The sequence below is a fragment of the Protomyctophum bolini genome (genome assembly GCF_963924005.1).
Source record: "Protomyctophum bolini genome assembly, chromosome: 22".
NCBI lineage: Eukaryota > Metazoa > Chordata > Actinopteri > Myctophiformes > Myctophidae > Protomyctophum > Protomyctophum bolini.
In genome coordinates, this window is record NC_137883.1 from 2,691,459 (window position 1) to 2,711,458 (window position 20,000).

At 45.0% G+C, this 20,000-nt stretch overlaps 1 protein-coding gene across 2 annotated transcripts in view; it reads right to left on the reverse strand.

Annotated features, from left to right (window-relative positions):
* The window catches only part of rabgap1 (RAB GTPase activating protein 1), a 154,774-nt gene that overhangs the window by 19,363 nt on the left and 115,411 nt on the right, over positions 1-20,000 (reverse strand). For both annotated transcript variants that reach the window (XM_080756241.1, XM_080756242.1), the window contains 5 exons: positions 19,500-19,541; positions 17,174-17,302; positions 7,996-8,088; positions 1,415-1,525; positions 712-816 (listed from right to left, as the gene is read on the reverse strand). In XM_080756241.1, the coding sequence (XP_080612367.1) occupies positions 712-816; positions 1,415-1,525; positions 7,996-8,088; positions 17,174-17,302; positions 19,500-19,541 (480 nt within the window). The remainder of the gene's footprint in view (positions 1-711; positions 817-1,414; positions 1,526-7,995; positions 8,089-17,173; positions 17,303-19,499; positions 19,542-20,000) is intronic.

Consider the following 20,000-nt stretch of genomic DNA (forward strand, 5'->3'; position numbering starts at 1 on the left):
TACTGTAAGGTTATTTGGATTGATATTTGCTGACTAAAAAGATACCACATAATATCCTGTAAGTGACTTTCATGTTTGTGAGTGATATGGTTGGTTGGAGATGAAATTAAACTTTTAGGCAGTTGGGCAACATACAATACGGCAATAAGCAGCTTTTTGATTCTACGGGCCGACTGATGTTTTTGTTATTCATGTCCTCACTGTATTGCATTACTGCTATTATTTTTTAATGTTTTATGCCTTGCTTTTCTTTTCTTTCTTTCTCCATTGCTCTGTAAAGCCCTTTGAGCTGCATTTCATGTCATGAAAGGTGCTATAGAAATAAAGTCTCATTATAATTTATTATTATTAATGTTAGAGACCACAGAAGTGAAACCTTTCAAGCCCGTTTTCTCAACTCGCCGTTTCTCTGCAAGACATTACTCTACAAGCCATATCTCCAAAACTGGTGGGTCAAACTGAAACAACCAATATGTGAAGTTGAAGCTACGAAGCTAAGATATAATTGAAGCTATGCTACATTAAAAAGAAAATCGTGAGAATGTGTGTGTGTGTGTGTGTGTGTGTGTGTGTGTCTAGTTAGGTTCTGAATTAAACCCTTTATTTGTCCAACAGAGGCTTTAGTTAGTTTCTGAATGAAACCTTTAGTTTAGGTATACAGCACACAGCAGGTTCTGAGTGGGCCAGATGTTGTGTCGTGTCAGCTCTGACCTGTGCAGACTCCTCCTCCAGGCGTCTCTTCTCGTCCTCGGAGTCGACCAGCTTCTGTTTGGTCATCAGCAGCTCCTTGTTAAGGGCATCCGATTTCTCCTCCGCCTGGCACACACACACACACACGCACACACACACACACACACACACGCACGCACACGCAAACACAGTTAACGACCTAAAGTTTCTACGGTCATTCCCGGGCTGAGAACAACTCTCTGCCCATCTATATAATGATGTACACTGCTGTGTCGTCCACCCAAAGTGTGCATCGGGTCAAAGACGCACACACACACACACACACACACACACACACACACACACACACACACACGCGCACTAGCACACACACACACATACGTGCACTAGCACACACAAACACACACGCGTGCACTAGCACACACACACACACACACCCACACACACGCGTGCACTAGCACACACACACGCGCACGCACTAGCGCACACCAAAGCTGCGGCTCTTGCAAACACCCCGCAAATGATGACATTTTTTACCAGGTGGTGTGCTCTGTCTCAAACAAGAACAAGAGATAAAGTCACGGCCGTGTCTCTCTCTTCACACACACGCACGTGCTCACACACACGCACACACACACACACACACACACACACACACACACACACACACACACGGTGCAAAAACAACACACCCACGCACATACATCCAACCTCCGGGACTTACGTTGTCCAGGTCTTTGCGCAGGGCGATCTTGCTGCTGACCAGCTCGTGCGCCAGGTCGTCGTTCTCCTGCTCCAGGCGCATGTTGGCCTCCTGCAGACGACGGTTCTCTCTCTGTGCGGGTTGGACAAGGAGCAGGGGGGGAGAGAGAGAGAGAGAGAGAGAGAGAGAGAGAGAGAGAGAGAGAGAGAGAGAGAGAGAGAGAGAGAGAGAGAGAGAGAGAGAGAGAGAGAGAGAGAGAGAGAGAGAGAGAGAGAGAGAGACAGAGACAGAGACAGAGACAGAGACAGAGACAGAGACAGAGACAGAGACAGAGACAGACAGAGACAGACAGAGAAAGACAGATAAATTATTACAAAAAAGTCAAAAGGGGGACAAGGAGAGGAGATAGAGGAGAAAAATCACAAAGAGGACAGGCAGGATCTCATAGTTTCTCTGACCGTCTCACTGTTTTATTCGACACAATGACAGCCTGGGGGAATATAATATAACCTGTAATGGTTAACTGTGATCAGGTGACAACAACATGACATCACAGTGACAGTAGAGTCCATAATGGTTAACAACATGACACCAGTCCAGTTCCCCCATAAGAGAAGATTTGTACCGCTCTAGCAGTTGATTAATGTCAAGGACCCCCCAGTTTGACATGCATTATAGTCTACGGACCCCCCCCCCCCCCATTTAATAGCATTTCTATCACTGGGACCCACATTTTATATCGTAAAAAAATCAATGTTAATTTAACTCTGAGCGTACAAATGTTCCATTTGTACACTCTCAAGAGTTACACACCCATAAGGGTCCATTTGGTTCCAAAACTATATCATTTAGCTGGGTGGGACCCCCGGGAACTCCCTCAAGGACCCCCTTGGGGGTCCCCGGACCACACTTTGGGAAGCACTGCGCTAGTCAAAATGAACTGGAGCGAGTTCACATCGGAGGTGACAGACAGACAGCGGACGGAAGGGTGAAGATGGCTGGTTGAACAACAACGGCAAAGACTACCAAACATACTTGATACTGGGTCACGCTATACACTCGGCTCCGAGGAGCATTTTCATTCTCAACAAAGTGGAAGCGGAATAAGGGCAGGTTTCTGATAGTCATGTCTCCCCATTATTGTTCCGTTATGTGTGTTTAGAGATGATATTAATCATTTGAAATTAAAACATTATATTTCCTGCATTTTTGGGTGAGTGGGGAACATAGAACCTTTTTTGCGGGGGTAAGTGGGGAACATAGAACCTTTTTTGCGGGGGTAAGTGGGGAACATAGAACCTTTTTTGCGGGGGTAAGTGGGGAACATAGAACCTTTTTTGCGGGGGTAAGTGGGGAACATAGAACCTTTTTTGCGGGGGTAAGTGGGGAACATAGAACCTGGGGAACATAGAATCTGGGGAACATAGGTACGCTCCCTAAAATGTCCCCTTCAGTCGTTTGCATCGCACGACTACAATTGACCTCGCCTTTGCAGTGTTCCACAGTAACGACCCGATGCCAGAGAGAAGGGTCATTGACAGGTTCCCCCGATCACACCACCGACCGTCTGTCATCGGAATCCCATCACTGGTGCAGCCGATCGCAGGGAAACCTGTCAGAAGATGGAACTTCCGGAAGGCCAACTGGCACGCATTTTCTGTCGAGACAGAGAGAAAATCCGCCAACCTCCCGGACCCAGACACTCCGGATGTAGATGCCGCATATGCAGCCTACTGCGAAGTGCTGACAGGGGCAGCAAAGAAAACCATCCCACGAGGCTATAATGCCAACTACATCCCCGGTTGGAATGAGGAGTGTAACCACCTCCTGCAAGCCCACCAGCAGGCCAGCTCAAGAGCTGAAGTGGAAGCAACGGCAACAGCACTACTTGAGAAGTTGGACGCCACCCGCAGGGCTAGATGGACAGAGGTTGTCGAGTCGATTGACTTCACCCACTCTAGCCGTAAAGCATGGCAGACCATAAACCAGCTCTCAGGAAGAAGCGCAACACCTCCCAAGTGCCCGGTGTCCGCAAACGCCATCGCAGCTCAACTCCTGAAAAGTGGCCGCTTCCCGGATGCAGACAAAGAATTTGCCCGCTCAACATCACGCGAGGTATCCAGTCTCTCCAGGGCGGCCAGTGTCAATGCCAACCTGTCAGGAGATTTTATGCCAGCTGAGCTCAGGGACGCTATGGCCAAACTCAAGCAAGGCAAGGCCCCAGGCCCGGACAACATACACCCAGAGTTTGTGATCCACCAGAGCGAAATAACATCCGCCTGGCTGTGTGCATTCTTTTCCGCATGCCTCCGGAGGTCCAAGATCCCAAGGACATGGCGACGGGCTGCTGTCATAGCCCTCCTGAAACCCAACAAACCTGCGGATGACCCCAAGTCCTACAGACCCATCTCCCTGCTGTGCGTCCCTTTTAAGATCATGGAGAGGATGATACACAGCCGAATTGAGCCAATAGTCGACTCACAGTTACCACCTGAACAGGCTGGCTTCCGACGGGGTAGATCAACAGTGGACCAGGTAACCCTCCTCACACAAGACCTCGAGGACAGCTTCCAGGCCCATGCCAAAGCTGGGGTTGTACTACTGGACCTGACAGCCGCCTACGATACCGTTTGGCACCGCGGACTCCACCTAAAGTTGCTGAGAACCATCCCGGACCGACACTTGGTCAACTTCATCATGGAGATGCTGTCAAACCGCAGCTTTATTCTCCAGACCAGCGATGGCCAGCGCAGCAGGCTCAGAAGGCTGAGAAACGGGGTCCCACAAGGGTCTGTCCTCTCACCAATGCTCTTCAATATATACATCTATGACCTGCCAGTGACGACATCTCGTAGGTATGGGTATGCGGACGACCTAGCCATCATGCTACACCGACCATCGTGGAAGGAGGTTGAAGAGGGCCTCAACCAGGATATGGTCACTCTGGCTGCCTACCTTCGCAGGTGGCGCCTGCAGCTCAGTACCGGGAAGACTGTGTCGGCAGCATTCCATCTCTGCAACAAAGAAGCAAGAAGGGAACTGGAGATCTCCGTGGACAACAAACCCCTGGAGTTCCAGCAGGCTCCAAAGTACCTTGGCGTACGCCTGGACAGGACACTGTCCTACAAACAACATCTGGAGGAAGTGAGGGCCAAAGTAACAGCAAGGGTCTCTCTCATCCGCCGCCTTGCTGGCACGACCTGGGGGGCCTCTGCCAAGGTACTACGCATCTCCACACAGGCTCTTGTCTTCTCTACAGCCGAGTACTGTGCCCCAACCTGGAGCAGAAGCCCACACGCCAAGAAGGTTGACACGGCCATAAACAACGCCCTCCGGATCATCACTGGCTGCCCGAAACCCACCCCCCTGTTCTACCTGCCGGTCCTAGCAGGAATAGCCCCAGCTGGCCTACGGCGAGAGGCTGCCACCCTCGCCCTGGCAAGAAAAGCCCAGGAACACGACTGGCACCTCCTCCATGACACCACAACTTTGGCAACGCCTCCAAGCAGACTCAAGTCCCGCCACCCATACAACCGGTCTGCGCAAGAGCTGCTTATTTCCATCCCGGAGGATCTGAGTACTAAAGCCTGGCTGGCGGCAGCATGGAAGCAGGAGTGGGAGTCGGCAGGACAGACACGTCTACACCAGTATGTCCCGGATCCTGGAGGTGGCGTCGACGGAGAAGACCTACCTCGCCGGCAATGGACCCTCCTCAACCGCCTACGCACAGGGGTCGGCTGCTTCAAAGCGTCGATGAAGAAGTGGGGCCTAACAGACAGCGCAGCGTGCGAGTGCGGGGAGCCTGAGCAGACTGCCAATCACATAATCAGTGCCTGTCCCCTGCATAGACCACCTTCAGAGGAGGGCCTCTTCAGAGTGGGACCTGAGACGAGGGCATGGCTACACGACACAACGCTGGACATATGACGATACACGAAAGAAGAATTGAATCAATGTGCTGCATTTAGCGGACGTTCTCACGTTCTCATCTCATCTATTTTCGTGGGCGCAAACCAAGGGGCCAGTGCAGGCGCTCCAACGTTGAAGCACTGGGCCCTAGTGGTAAGATGAAGGACTGCAGGCGGACCCGTGGATTTCGTTGCAACGACATGGATTTCGAAACAAATTTTGTTCATTTGCTCAAAAATGCTATACGTTTCAAGTTCAGGAGACAATTCCGAGTCAATTCCGAGTCCTGAATGCTGCATGCCTTCATGACCTGAATAAAGGGCAGTTGTTTTAAAAGGCCTTTTTTACACGTCATTGATGCCATTGCGTGCAACGTGCCTGCACACGCCAAGTAGAGAGCAAAGAGAACGACAATGCAGTCGTCTCTCATGAGAAACCAGGAAACATCCTACCTGTAGCGTCTGGTCTCGTTCGCCGAGTGACCTTTAGAGATGAGCCACTGAGTGGATGATTCATTCAGGGCCCAGACTATTGCCTCTTGACCTTATAAGTGGTTCTAAATGATAGTTTCATGTTCTGAAGGACCGATGTACAGTCATTGGAAAAAAAACATGAATTATTCAAATTTTCAAAAGCATTATTTTTCTCTTTTCTTTTTTTTTTGAGTGGTGCAACCACTCCTATGTGTGTGTGTGTGTGTGTGTGTGTGTCCCTGTGTCTGTTCCCTGTGTCCGAGCACGGAAGTAGCATATTGTCACCACCGAGTGTCACTGTTGTGCAGAGTGTCACTATTGTGCGGCCTAACACACAGACAGAGGCCAAGGAGGAGAGCTTGTACAGTACAGTGCAGTGCAGTGCAGTGCAGTGCAGTACAGTGCAGTGATTTAAAAAAAAAAAATCTACATATGAACAGGCATGCACAGACAAATGCAACTGAAACACGTTCTCACGTGCAGTGGCGTATCCAGGAATTACGTTTTGGGCAGGCAAGATGTGTTAATTGTCGTCTCCCCCCGCGCACAATCGTAGCACTAAAGGTTTTCAAAGAGATATACCTGCCAGACGAGTAGGACACAAAGAGATATACCTGCCAGACAGTAGGACACAAAGAGATATACCTGCCAGACGAGTAGGACACAAAGAGATATACCTGCCAGACGAGTAGGATACAAAGAGATATACCTGCCAGACAGTAGGATACAAAGAGATATACCTGCCAGACAGTAGGACACAAAGAGATATACCTGCCAGACAGTAGGACACAAAGAGATATACCTGCCAGACGAGTAGGACACAAAGAGATATACCTGCCAGACGAGTAGGATACAAAGAGATATACCTGCCAGACAGTAGGATACAAAGAGATATACCTGCCAGACAGTAGGACACAAAGAGATATACCTGCCAGACAGTAGGATACAGAGAGATATACCTGCCAGACAGTAGGACACAAAGAGATATACCTGCCAGACAGTAGGATACAAAGAGATATACCTGCCAGACAGTAGGATACAAAGAGATATACCTGCCAGACAGTAGGACACAAAGAGATATACCTGCCAGACAGTAGGACACAAAAGGCTGAAAGGCTTGCATTTACATTCCAATGGGTGATTGAGGGTCGCGCTCTACCGCGGACGGCCAATCAGCTGTCCACTAATAGCTCTCAGGTCTTGTTTTTGTCCTCTTTTTAAGTGGTGTAAACCACTTCCTTAAGTGAGTATGTGTGTGGGTCCCTGTCTGCCTGGCTGGCTGCCTGCCTGGCTGGGTACAGTATGTGTGAGCACGAAAACAGCATGGTTGTAACTCTGTCATTTCTCAACCGTTTCGGACGCGGGGCGGCTCGCCGGAATCGGGAATGTGGGTCTGGGGTCTCCCCCCCGCCCCCGGGGACCCCCACACGGAGTTGCACCAGCCATTATCCATTCTATCTACACATCCGTGGGTTGTTTTTGAACACTTTTCGTGGGAAAATAGCTCTGCATTGAATCATTTGGACCTTAACCCATTGTGGGCGGGAACCCCTTTTGGTGTTTTAAGCATTGTTATACTTTTTGTTATACTTATAAAAAATAGCAGATCTACATCTTGTAGGTCTGCTATTTTTTTTTTTTATCGTGAAAACGTGGTGCAAATCTTTGAGTATATATTTTCTTTCACAGCAAACGTTTTTAACTCAAATCTTTGCTTCTGGGGGGGTCCCTGGAACAACATATTTTCAGATGGGGGTCACTATCAGGATTTAGAAGGTCTAAATGGGTTAATGTACAATTTAATACACGCGAGGACGTGTAAGGAGTGCGTGACGTGTGTGACTAAGCGAAGCGAAACGAGTCTGCGAATATTTCAACTATTCATTTGACGTGATGTCTCGTTCATATTTACTCAATTGCTTTCATTCACGGTGAAATATCGACCGTGTATCTAAAAGGATGAGCTGTCAAAACGCCGGAACATTATATAGCTGGGATCCTAATGACGTACACTTGAGACATAACAAACTTACTGCCTTGCTCTCTGAGATGAGAGGGTGTCGGTAGCTATAGTATGCTACAGTTCATTCAGTACACAATACATTATACATTGTGCTCTCACTTACAAGCACAAGTACACAGCATAGGCACTCATAATCATATCACAACAATTGTAATTTTGTGGATTCAAATAAAGAGGTAAAAAACACAAGTGTGTACCTCGTATCTCTCGATAGGAGCCTCCTGCTGTTCCTGCTGCTCCCTCAAGGTGTGGTACTCCTTTTCAAACTTCTTCAGCTTCTTCTGGCTGATCTGTGAGAGAGAGAGAGAGAGAGAGAGAGAGAGAGAGGGGTACAAACCAGGGTTGTTTCTGTCTGCAAATTTAGATTTTTAGTTTTAGTCACATTTTAGTCAACCGGAATGTTTTAGTGTTAGTCGACTAAAATGTCATAGGCTTTTAGTCGACTGAATCTACAGTTCATCTAGTCGACTAAAATGCGTTTCGGCGGGCCTCGATGCCGCCGTTAATGACAGATTTTACACTGGCTGAAAATAGCAGATCTACAGGCTTGTAGATGTGCTATTTTCAGCATGCAACCAAGTGTAAAATGACTTATACTGGATCTCTTGTCCACTACTAGTCCCTTCCTAACATTTTGGTCTAGTTTTTATTTGTTGACGGAATTGTCAATATATTTAGTTTTCCTCAGTGAAAAAAAGGTAGTTCGTCTTAGTTTTAGTCGAGGAAAACAACACTGGTAGAGAGTAGACACCGGTGATCTGTGTATATAACCAAAGTATTCTAATCTGTGTATCTAATCTAGCATTCAACTGCAACGCGTTGTGAGCTTGTAGATCGGCAATTTTCAGCAAGTGTATAATCAGTCACTACGACGGCATGAAGGCCCGACAAAATACATTTTAGTCGACTAAATCCACTGCAGATTTAGTCGACTATACAATCTTGATATTTAGTCGACTAAAACTAGTCTAACCCTAAAACATTCCAGGTGACTATATAAAATATGACTAAATTAGGTTTTGTTCCAAAGCCTATGACTAAACTAAAATAGAAATGTGCCAAAAACAACACTGGTATGTAGTTAACCCATTCTGAACGGGAACCCATTTTGGTGTTGGCATCATGTTATGCTTTAGCTATTGAAAAATAGCAGATCTACAAGCTCATAGCGCGCCACCGAGTGGCGCGCTACGAGCTTGTAGGTCTGCTATTTTTGAAAAATCGAAGAGCGACTGACATTTTTTTAGAATCTGATCTCAGGTCAGAATGGGTTAATCAGACCAGTGTGTGTGTCCAGTGGAAACCTGGTATGAATCTGATCTCAGGTCAGAATGGGTTATGAGTATACTTTTGTCTGCATGGCGAGGAGATGCAAAGGAATACATAGATCCTCCCGTGGGTTTTACTCATGGACAGAAACCATACAGAATAAGTTCAGTGGTACATTTTAACCCATTCAGGCCTGATGTTTCAAAATCCTGGCAGTTTTCTGAAAAAAACCGTATGTTTCTGTATCAGTGGTGCTCAACATTTCATGTCAAGGACCCCAACAATTATATGTAATATGCCTCCGCCCCCCCCCCCCCCCCCCCCCCCCATCTGAAAATTATGTTGTTCCAGGGACCTCCCCCAGAAGCAAAGATTTGAGTTAAAATCTTCACTCTGTAATAATATTATATTCAAAGATTTGAGGCACATTTTCACGATTTTTCAAAAATAGCAGACCTACAAGTTCGCGATGAGCTTGTAGATCTGCTATTTTTTCCAATAGCTATAAAGTATAACATAATGCCTTTAAAACACCAAAAGGGGTTCCCGCCCCGAATGGGTTAAATCCCCTGGAACAAGCCGACATGTGTCCGCGCGTTGGACGCACAGACGTATACACGCAGTTAATCTACGTTCGAGCGCTACGTTGTATCAAAAGTTATTTTCACTGGCGTCGACCTCCTGCCTCATCCTGTCCTATTTAGAGAGCTCAGGCTTACACCATGAACACTGTGCAGCTTTGGTGTCGGTGTGTGTGTGTGTGTGTGTGCGTGCGTGCGTTGTGTGTGTGTGTGTGGGTGGTGCAGAAAAAAGCAACTTAGTCTACAAACATGAACACTATTTTTAAACGGAACTATATATGGCTGCGACCTCAATGTTTGCGTGCGTGCGTGCGTGCGCACGCGTGTGGTGCAGAAAAACGCAACTTTGTCTACAGACATTATTTTTAAACGGAACTATATAAGGCTGCAACCCTCAATATTTGTGTGTGTGCCTCTGTGTGTGTGTGTGTCTCTGTGCGTGCGTGCGTGCAAGTTATTAATGAGAGTTTATGTCTAAATGATAACTACACCGAGTCCACTGGAACAACGGCTCTTTTTTCTCTCTCCATTTCCTGAAAAGTAAGGCGGTTTGGACCAGTGTTGTTTTCGTCGACTAAAACTAAGACGGAAAATGTTTGTCGACTACAATACCTTTTTTCCACTGACTACATGAAAACTGAGCTACGATGACAAAAACTAAGACTAAATATAGTGACGATTTTGTCAACAAATAACAACCAGACTAAAATGTTAGGAAGGGACTAGTGGACAAGAGATCCACTAGCCAAAAAAGTGATTTTCCACTTGGTTGCATGCTGAAAATAGCCGTCCCATCCAGGGACAGACCCATCCAGAGACAGACCCATCCAGGGACAGACCCATCCAGAGACAGACCCATCCAGAGACAGACCCATCCAGGGACAGACCCATCCAGGGACAGACCCAGCCAGGGACAGACCCATCCAGGGACAGACCCAGGGACAGACCCATCCAGGGACAGACCCATCCAGGGACAGACCCATCCAGGGACAGACCCAGGGACAGACCCATCCAGGGACAGACCCAGGGACAGACCCAGGGACAGACCCATCCAGGGACAGACCCATCCAGGGACAGACCCAGGGACAGACCCAGGGACAGAGCAGGGGGAAAAGAATCTTCACGTGCACCGACGGAGATTCTGTGTGCTGCTTATAGTGAGAACGGCTACCTTCACTAACGTGGAGCAAAGTAAGTAAGTAAGTGGTTAACAACCAGATCTATTGTGTGTGTGTGTGTGTGTGTGTGTGTGTGTGTGTGTGTTTGTTTCTGGCACCAGCACATCACCACACACTGAAGCACCATTTTTTCACTCTTAATAGATGGCAGTTATTGCATCGTAGACGTAGATCTGTGTGTGTGTGTGCGTGTGTGTGTGAGTGCGTGCGTGCGTGCGTCCTCTATGACCCACCTGCTCTCAGCACCCATCAACAAACTTTGTTGGCAGAACTGGAACAACATGGCCTATATGAAGCTGCGTACTGAGGTTGTGCTGTGTGTGTGTGTGTGTGCGTGCGTGCTGGTCTCCGCGTTGACTATGGCTGTATATTCACTCCTACAATATGCGCCGTTCGCCATATGGAGAGACGGGGGAGAGAGAGAGAGAGAGAGAGAGAGGTGAGAATGTACGAGAGGTCGTGGTGGAGGACAAAGGATGTCTCCCACAAAGCTCATGTTAATACCTTTTTTGGCAACACTTTCACGTCGTCTTTTATCTTTGCGTTTCCACCGTCCGTCCGTCTGTCTGTCGTGCTGTCTGTCGTGCTGTCTGTCGTGCTGTCTGTCTGTCATGCTGTCTGTCTGTCGTTCTCTTTCTCTGTCTCACATTTAACTTTGAACATTGACAGTTCCCCAGGACTATAGACGGCTCCCCTTCTTCATCTTATCAAAACCTCTTCTTCCCCTTCATCTCTCTCTCTCTCTCTGTGTGTCTCTCTCTCTCTCTCTCTCTCTCTCTCTCTCTGTGTGTCTCTCTCTCTCTCTCTCTCTCAGTAAGTCTCTTCCTCTGGCTCCCAGCTGGGTCTCTGCAGTGCTATAACGACGTCGCTGTCGGCCAAGGAAACCTTGCGTCTTTGAATGTTTCAAGTCATAACTTATTGGCCTGTATACTTTGTAAATATCACAGTGTCACACCAACGTATAGCAGCAGAGCAACGCGTCGTGAGCTTGCAGACGCAGTATGCATAAAAAGATAAAAGATGACGTGAAAGTGGTGCCAATAAAAAGGTATTAACATGAGCTTTGTGACGAAAATTATCCATTGGAATGCAGTTTTTTTTTTAAGCTTTGGACATACAAGCCGTTTCCACCGCGACAGCGATGTTGTTGTATATACAAACAGAGCAGCAGTGGATCACAGCAGACATTACAAATAAAATAAACTATAAAAGATGTACTGTGTAAAGGGACAACAGTATGTTGTCTATTAACCCATTCAGGACGGGGGAACCCCTTTTGGTGTTTTAAGCATTATGTTATACTTTAGCTATTGAAAAATACAAGCTCACAGCTTGTATATTATAATAATACAAGCTCATAGGGCGGCACAGAGTGCCATGCTATGAGCTTGTAGGTCTGCTATTATTTTTTTTGAATCGTGAAAATGTGGCGCAAATCTTTGATTCTTTCTGAGGGAACGTTTTTAACTCAAAGCCTTGCTTCTGTGGGGTCACTGGAACAACACATTTTCAGATGGGGGGGTCGGCGGCCAATTAAATATATTTTTTGGGGTCCTTGACATGATATATTGAGCACCACTGATACAGAAACATGGGTTTTTCAGACAAATTTAGAAGAGATTTTTTTTTATTTCTGGGGAGAGTCGGTCTGGTGGGTTCGAATCCACAGCAGTGCATCTGTCTGCTGGTTGAGTGTCTATACGAAATACGAGTGCCGCGCTATGAACTCGTAGGTCTGCTATTATTTTTGAAGAGTCGTGAAAATGTGCCTGAAATCTTTGAATATACAGTATAATTGTTACAAAGCAAGTTTTTCTTTTTTTTGTGGCTTTCGCCTTTATTTTATATTTTTCATGGAGGGACGGACAGTAGGCTGACAGAAAATGGGAGGAGAGAGATGGGGGGGGAGAGACATGCAGTAAGCCTTACTGCAAGTGCCGCGGGTTCGACTCCCGATCCCTTACTCTGAGTAAGGGATCGGGAGTCGAACCCGCGGCACACTGCCAGACTGGATTACCAGCCAAGGTGCCTGGACCACAGACCACAGAGCAAGTTTTTAACTCAAATCTCTGCTACTGAGAGGGTCCCTGGAACAACATATTTTCAGATGTGGGGTTGGCGGGCCATATATATTTGGGGTCCTTTGACATGAATATGTTTGAGCACCACTGACATAGAAACATAGGTTTTTTTAGAAAACTGTCAGGATTTAGAATACATTCTAATTATTATTATTTGCACGTGGTGAACCGTAGAGGTCAAAAGGTCAGGAGACAACAAGCCAAAAGGAGGCAGCATAAAAAGAGAAATATAAATCCCATTAAATGACCCCCCTGCGGTTTGACCTGTGATTGTTTACCGAATACATTATGAAAGACTAATACTTTTAAAGGAAATCCATAAAAAGCCATGACAAGGAGAACTTTTAAAAGTCCGCATTGGAACAACGGAACTGGACTACGGTATACATCTCTGACATTCAGCCCTGGGAGGGTTCCAGAAATTAGCATAAAAATAATCTGCTTAACTAATTTAACCTTTTTTATACTATTCGGAAAAAAAATTCCAATTAATAATTTGGTCTCTCTACAAAATATTTTCAGATGGTGGTCTGCAGCCAAATGCATATCAATGTAGGGGTCCTTATAAATTGACCAGATTTGACCGAGAGCCTGCCATCGTTCTTTTAATCCAAAATGAGATAATAGCACAGGCAGACTGTGCCAGAGCCGAAATTGACATGTAAATATATGAAATAAATGCTTAAACATGTAGCTAGGTGTAATGTTAGAGACCACAGAAGACATGTAAATATGAATTAAATGCTTAAACATGTAGCTATAGGTGTAATGTAATGTTAGAGAGCACAGAAATGAACCTTTCAAGCCTGTTTTCTCAACTCGCTGTTTCTCTGCAAGACATTACTCTGTAAGCCATATCTCCAAAACCGGTGGGTCAAACTGAACAACCAATATGTCAATTTGAAGCTATGACTCCCATGCTTTCACGTGACATGAACACAAATTCAAAGAAATCCAATGGCAGTCCCTCAGTCAAATGTAGTCACAAACATTATACTGTCTGTGTCAATGGAATAGCATAGTGTAATTCTATCACGAGAGTACAGGTTCTCTCATCCGTGTTTTGTTTGTATTATCGGTTGACCAGTGACAAGATGTCTCCCATGTCAGAGGTTAAGCCAGTTAATCCTGATCCTTCCCTTCTATCCTTGGCAAAGACGAGGACAGGTCACCGAAAGGCCAAACGTTCAAAGGTTATTAATTAACCCACAGCACATTAACCCCGCCATCGATTCCCCCACCAGTGTGTTGTGGCAAATTATTAGATTGAAAAAGGACGTCGTGCCAGATGTTGTGACTATAGCCCATTCTGACCTGAGATCAGATTCTAAAAATGCCTTCTACATCCTGACAGTTTTCTGAAAAAGCTATGTTTCTATATGTCAGTCGTTCTTCGATTTTTCAAAAATAGCAGACCAACAAGCCCGTAACGCGCCACTCGGTGCCGCGCTATGAGCTTGTAGATCTGCTATTTGTCAATAGCTGAAGCATAACATAATGCTGACACCAAAAGGGGTTCCAGCATGGGCTAGACTACAAACATAATTTATATTGTTAATTTGTTATAATTCTTCTCAATCAAAGCACTCTGTGTAGATACATCAGTGGTGGAAAGTAACTAAGTACTTTTACTCAAGTACTTTACTTGAGTATTTCCAATTTCCAGGACTTTTATTTATACTCCACTACATCTCGGAGCCAAACTTTGTACTTTTACTTTACTGCAATTATTTGAACACTTTAGTTACTAGTTACTTTGGCGATTTTAAAATCTACAAGCTCGCAATGCGACCAGGGGGGGCAGTCAGACGGATATTTTGTGAAGCCACTAAGGAAATCGGGATTTCCTGACAATTCATATAATGGCCTGTTGTGGCGCTGTCATTGGGCTCAAAAAACCCCATAGCTCCATAGAGATCCATGTATTTGGGCCCAACTTCACCTAGACTGCATTACCTTAATAAACATGCAGGTCATGAATACTTTCTGCTTCCAGTCACTAGTTTAAAGTCTCATTTCTAATGTCATGATATTCTTTTTGGAAAAGTATGGTCCCATTTATTTAAAAAAAATGACCATAAAGTCGCGTATGTTCTGAGGGGCGTGGCTACCGTTACAGTCTATGAACGGGATCCCCCACCCACTCGAGTCAAAATAAAAACCAACAAAGAAGAAGGGGGGGGGAAGTCCCGCCTCGTTGTCTGGGCCAGCCAATGGCTCAGCTGGGCCCAAACGGATCTAGAAAGATGGCGATTTACAATTCAAGGACTGACAGGCTTCATTTGACGTCCATATCAGACCCGGAGAACGCTTTGTACATATTATTTTACAGTCTATGAATGCGACGCATTGCAAGCTTGTAGATCTGCTATTTTCAACACTTTGTATACATTTTGAACTTTTGAAGTGGGACATTCTGCAATATGAGTACTTTTACTATAGTACTTTAAGTTTTTACCTAAAGTATTTTTACTTTTACTCAAGTACATTTTCAATTCCGTACTTTTACTTGTAACGAAGTATTGGTACTTTAACTTAAGTAAAACAATGGAGTGCCTTTTTCCACCACTGATCCCCACCAGTATTTCTTGGCAAATTATCAGATTGAAAAGGATGTTGTGACCAGACCACAACAACAATTACATTGTTACGTTGTTATAATTATTCTCAATCAAAGCACTCTGTGTAGATGGATACATGCAGGTGTGTATAATAAGGCTTCTCATCTATGTTCACTGTGCGGTGTGTCAAACGGTGTAGAATGATTTGAAGCTAAACAAAAGGATGGCAGTGTTTTCTCATCTAAAAAGGTCAGCAGACTATACTTTGTAAGTTTATTCCAGGGTATGATGATTAAAAAAGTCTACCCAAAGTTACCTTCAAAGTCCAAACTAGGCTGTTCTTTTAAAAAACAGGTCAGGACACAGGTGTGTGTGTGTGTGTGTGTGCTCAGTTCAGTTCAGTTCAGTTCACTGTATACATTAAGCTTTCTACTTCAGCTCCACAGTGGCCCCTACTGGTATCTACACAGCGTTGCTGGAACAGGAGTTAAAAAGTGTGTATGTATATAGTTTGTTACAGCAGAGAACAAAAGCCTCAAGTAATTATTATACAGATTAATTCATTTGTTTTCAATATTTTCAAACCGCCCGTCTGTTTCATATTCTTTTTTTTTTTTTTTTTACCAATGACAGATTCAAGATTATTATGACTATTTATGTTTAATGTTTAGTCTTATAGTCAGCGACATTGACACTTAGACAATTGGGTATTTTCAAATTCGTACTATTCTACTGATTAAAGTGCTGACATGAGAGAACGGATACGATTGATTTATAACAATGGTTATTATAGTTTACAGCAGGTGCTTTTCATCTTTGTCATATAGTCAGCGTGCCACATATCATTATGACACCACATCAAAAATAAATATTCCCCAGCTGACAACCTTTAGAAATTCCAAACCGGCCCCCGTAAAATCTGAATCCCCCCCACCCAACCCCTTTTACCCCCCTCACTGTATACGTTTATTTTCCCTTTTTTACCTCCTCTATGACGATTTCCTGTTTTTACTATATTAGAGTTGTGTATATTCGTACGTCTCTTAAAGGTATATTCAGTGATTTCACTTAATTCAAATATCACTTATTTTTTTGTTTTGTTGTGATAATCCTCTCTACTATAGAGTGTGCTGACCATATAAGGAGTTCCTCCCTGTCCCCAGTTAACCCCTGGGGGTCAAAAAACCTTAGGTTTCGTTTTTGGCTCTCTATCCTGATTGGATGAAAGGCTTAGGTCCCAGCCAAAAACGAAACCTAAGGTTTTTTGAGTGAAATCACTGAATATACCTTTAATGTTTTGACGAATTGAAAATGGTGGGCCCTAATATTGGCTTCATGGTGTCGTTCACTCAACAGTCGACCGTTTTTTTTGTATTGAGCTGTAGCCTACTTGAAATGTACTGTAATCCTGAAAACTGTTAACCCATTCTGGGGCGAGAACCCCTTTTGATGTTTTAAGCATTATGTAATACTTTAGCTATTGAAAAATAGCAGATCTACAAGCTCATAGCGCGCCACCGAGTGGCGCGCTACGAGCTTGTATAGGTCTGCTATTTTAGAAAAATCGTGAAAATGCGGCAACAAATCGCTGCATATATCTATTCTTTCAGAGGACGTCTTTTTCAATTTTATTCGACGTCAGGCCTAAATGGGCAGATAAATCAATCAATCAATCAATCAATTAATCAATCAATCAAAGCCTTACCTTTATGCTGCAGGCCAGCTCCATGAGCTTCTTGGCGTTCTCCTCGGAGCGATACCGCTTGGGAACAGGAACCCGGAAGAACTTGAGTGCTCCCTCGAAGTCTGTTTGAATCAGGTCATCTTTTGACGTCTGGGGGTAGCAAAACAAAATGGGGTGTAAAAAACGCGTAAGTCACAGACGAAAGCTAGCGGTGCCATTCTTGTGGCCTTTAACCCACTTTGACCTGAGATCAGATTCTAAACATGTCTTCTACATCCTGACAGTTTTCGGAAAAAGCTATGTTTCTATGTCAGTCGTTCTTCGATTTTTTTAAAAATAGCAGACCCATACAAGCTCGTAGCGCGCCACTCGGTGGCGCTATGAGCTTGCAGATCTGCTATTTTTCAATAGCTAAAGCACAAGATAATGCTGACACCAAACTCTGGCCCGCATCACTCAGAAGAGAGTGACGGTGGTATGTTTGTGTAAATATCGAGCACGTTCTTGGCGACAACATAGTGGAACGACACCAGGATGGATAGAAAGAACGTCGGGCCCAAATAAGGACAAGGACATGTCGTGAACAAACACGGCTGTGCTTAGATACTTCGTTGAACGCTATGTCTCTGCGCCCCGTGCGCCGCACAGCCGAGATCCAAGCCATTCTACGTCTTTTCGTAAACTCGTCAATCTGGGCTCCTTGATGCCGTCTCCATGCTGGAAAGCTGGAAATCGAATTCCGTTTTCTGGCTCATTCCCTCGACGTGACCAGCTGTGACACTGATGTACGTATGCAAGCACACCGGATAGTCGCTCAATGTAAACAAACCAGACAAGCCGCTACCACGTGACGCGTGTGTTGACGCCCCCCTCAAGGAGATTTTGGTACGCTGTCTATACCAAGTATTGGCCTTGAGTCAGTTGAGTCAGGCCTCTAATAGGATGCAGGATTCAGACAGTTTAAAACCCATTTAGACCTGAGGACGATTCTACAAATATATATCAAACATTTGCATTGTCAAGGACCCCCAGAAATATATGTAATTGGCCGCTGAAAATATGTTGTTCCAGTGACCCCTCCCTCCCAGTAGCCTGGGCACCATTTCATTTAGGGTATATGTTCCTTTCGGGAGCGGGTGATATCGTTACGTCATGTTGTAGTATTGTTTTGTAGTCGACAGGCAGGAACAACGGGGCGGCAACTTCCTTTTCCCTCAAACCGACTTTTTTCAATAAAAGCTACAGGCTACGTAGACGTTTTTTCACGTCATATGAAAGTAGGGAATCATAGCTTCAAATTGACCTATTGGTTGTTCAGTTTGACCCACTAGATTTGGAGATGTGGCTTATAGAGTAATAGAGTAAGTCTTGCAGAAAACAGCGAGTTGAGAAAACAGGCTTGAAAGGTTCACTTCTGTGGTCTCTAACATTACACCTAGCTACATGTTTAAGCATTTATTTCATATCTACATGTCAATTTCAGCTCTGACACTTATTTCAGACATGCTCCAGTATGTGAAGAGTCTGCCTTGTGCTATTAACTCATTTTGGAAAAAGAAAGCAAAAATAGTTTTTTCTCCTCTGGTGAAAAGCTGGGATTTTCGCGATGGCAGGCTCACAGTCAAATCTGGTCATCAAATGGTGGCCCGTGGCTCCAATGCAGAACCTTTAAATGGGGGCCTTGATATGAGAAGGGTTTGAAAACCACTGGTGTAGGAACTCAGGGAACACGGGGACACACTTTGTGTGTCTTCTGTTTGTATGCAGCACAGTGTCTGTGCAGTGCATGCATTCCTGCTCGTGTAATCAATGCTACAAGTGTGTTATGTATCAGTGCTGATTTCGTCGACTAAAAATGAGCGCAAAATGTTCGTCGACCATACCTTTTTTCGCTGACGAAAACTAAATGAAAGCTAAGCTATGACGACTGAAACCGAGACTAAATATACCGACAATTTCGTCAACAAATAAAAGACTATAGACTACAATGTTAGGAAGGGGACTAGTGGACAAGAGATCCACTATAAGTCATTTTACACTTGTTTGCATGCTGAAAATAGCCGATGTACAAGCTCACAATGTTGTGAGCTTGTAGATCGGTCATTACGACGTCATCGAGGTCACCGCTAAAAAATACATTTTAGTCGACTAAAATCTACAGTTGATTCTAAAACCAGCCTAAACACTAAAAAATTCCGGGTGACTTCAAATGTGACTAAAACTACATGGAAACTATTCAAGGGACTAAAACTCAAATCAAGATTTGCTGCCAAAAACAACAGCGTTTATGTGTACCGGTGTATGCGTGCGTGTGGTACTGTGCACGAGCAGTGCACGGGCGTCTTACCTTCAGAAGTGCCAGAGCTACATTGAAGATCACACTGATGCCCTGGCCAAAACAACACAGAACAACAACATCAATGTGTGATCTTTAGTTAAAAAGGATCGATCGGAAAGCAATAGCAAGAAGTGGCAAGAATCAAAAAACAGACTGTTATACAATTAACCCATTTTGACCTGAGATCAGATTCTAAAAATGTCTTCTACAGTTTTCTGAAAAAAAGCTATGTTTCTATGTCAGTCGCCCCACGATTTTGTAACCCATTTTTCACCCCTGTGTCAATCATCTAATGTGATCCTGGGCTCTACACACCCTCCACCAACCTAGTCCCCATATATGGGGGACAAGGGGAGAGCAACGGACTTGAACTCATGCTTCCTGCATGCCTGAGTGTCCAAGTTGCTCCTTTACACCTGACAGGGGGGAGTTTCCCTGGATGGACGTAGCGTGTGGAAGGAACACGTTATTCCAACCAGTTCCTTTCCCTATTTTTCAATAGCTAAAGCA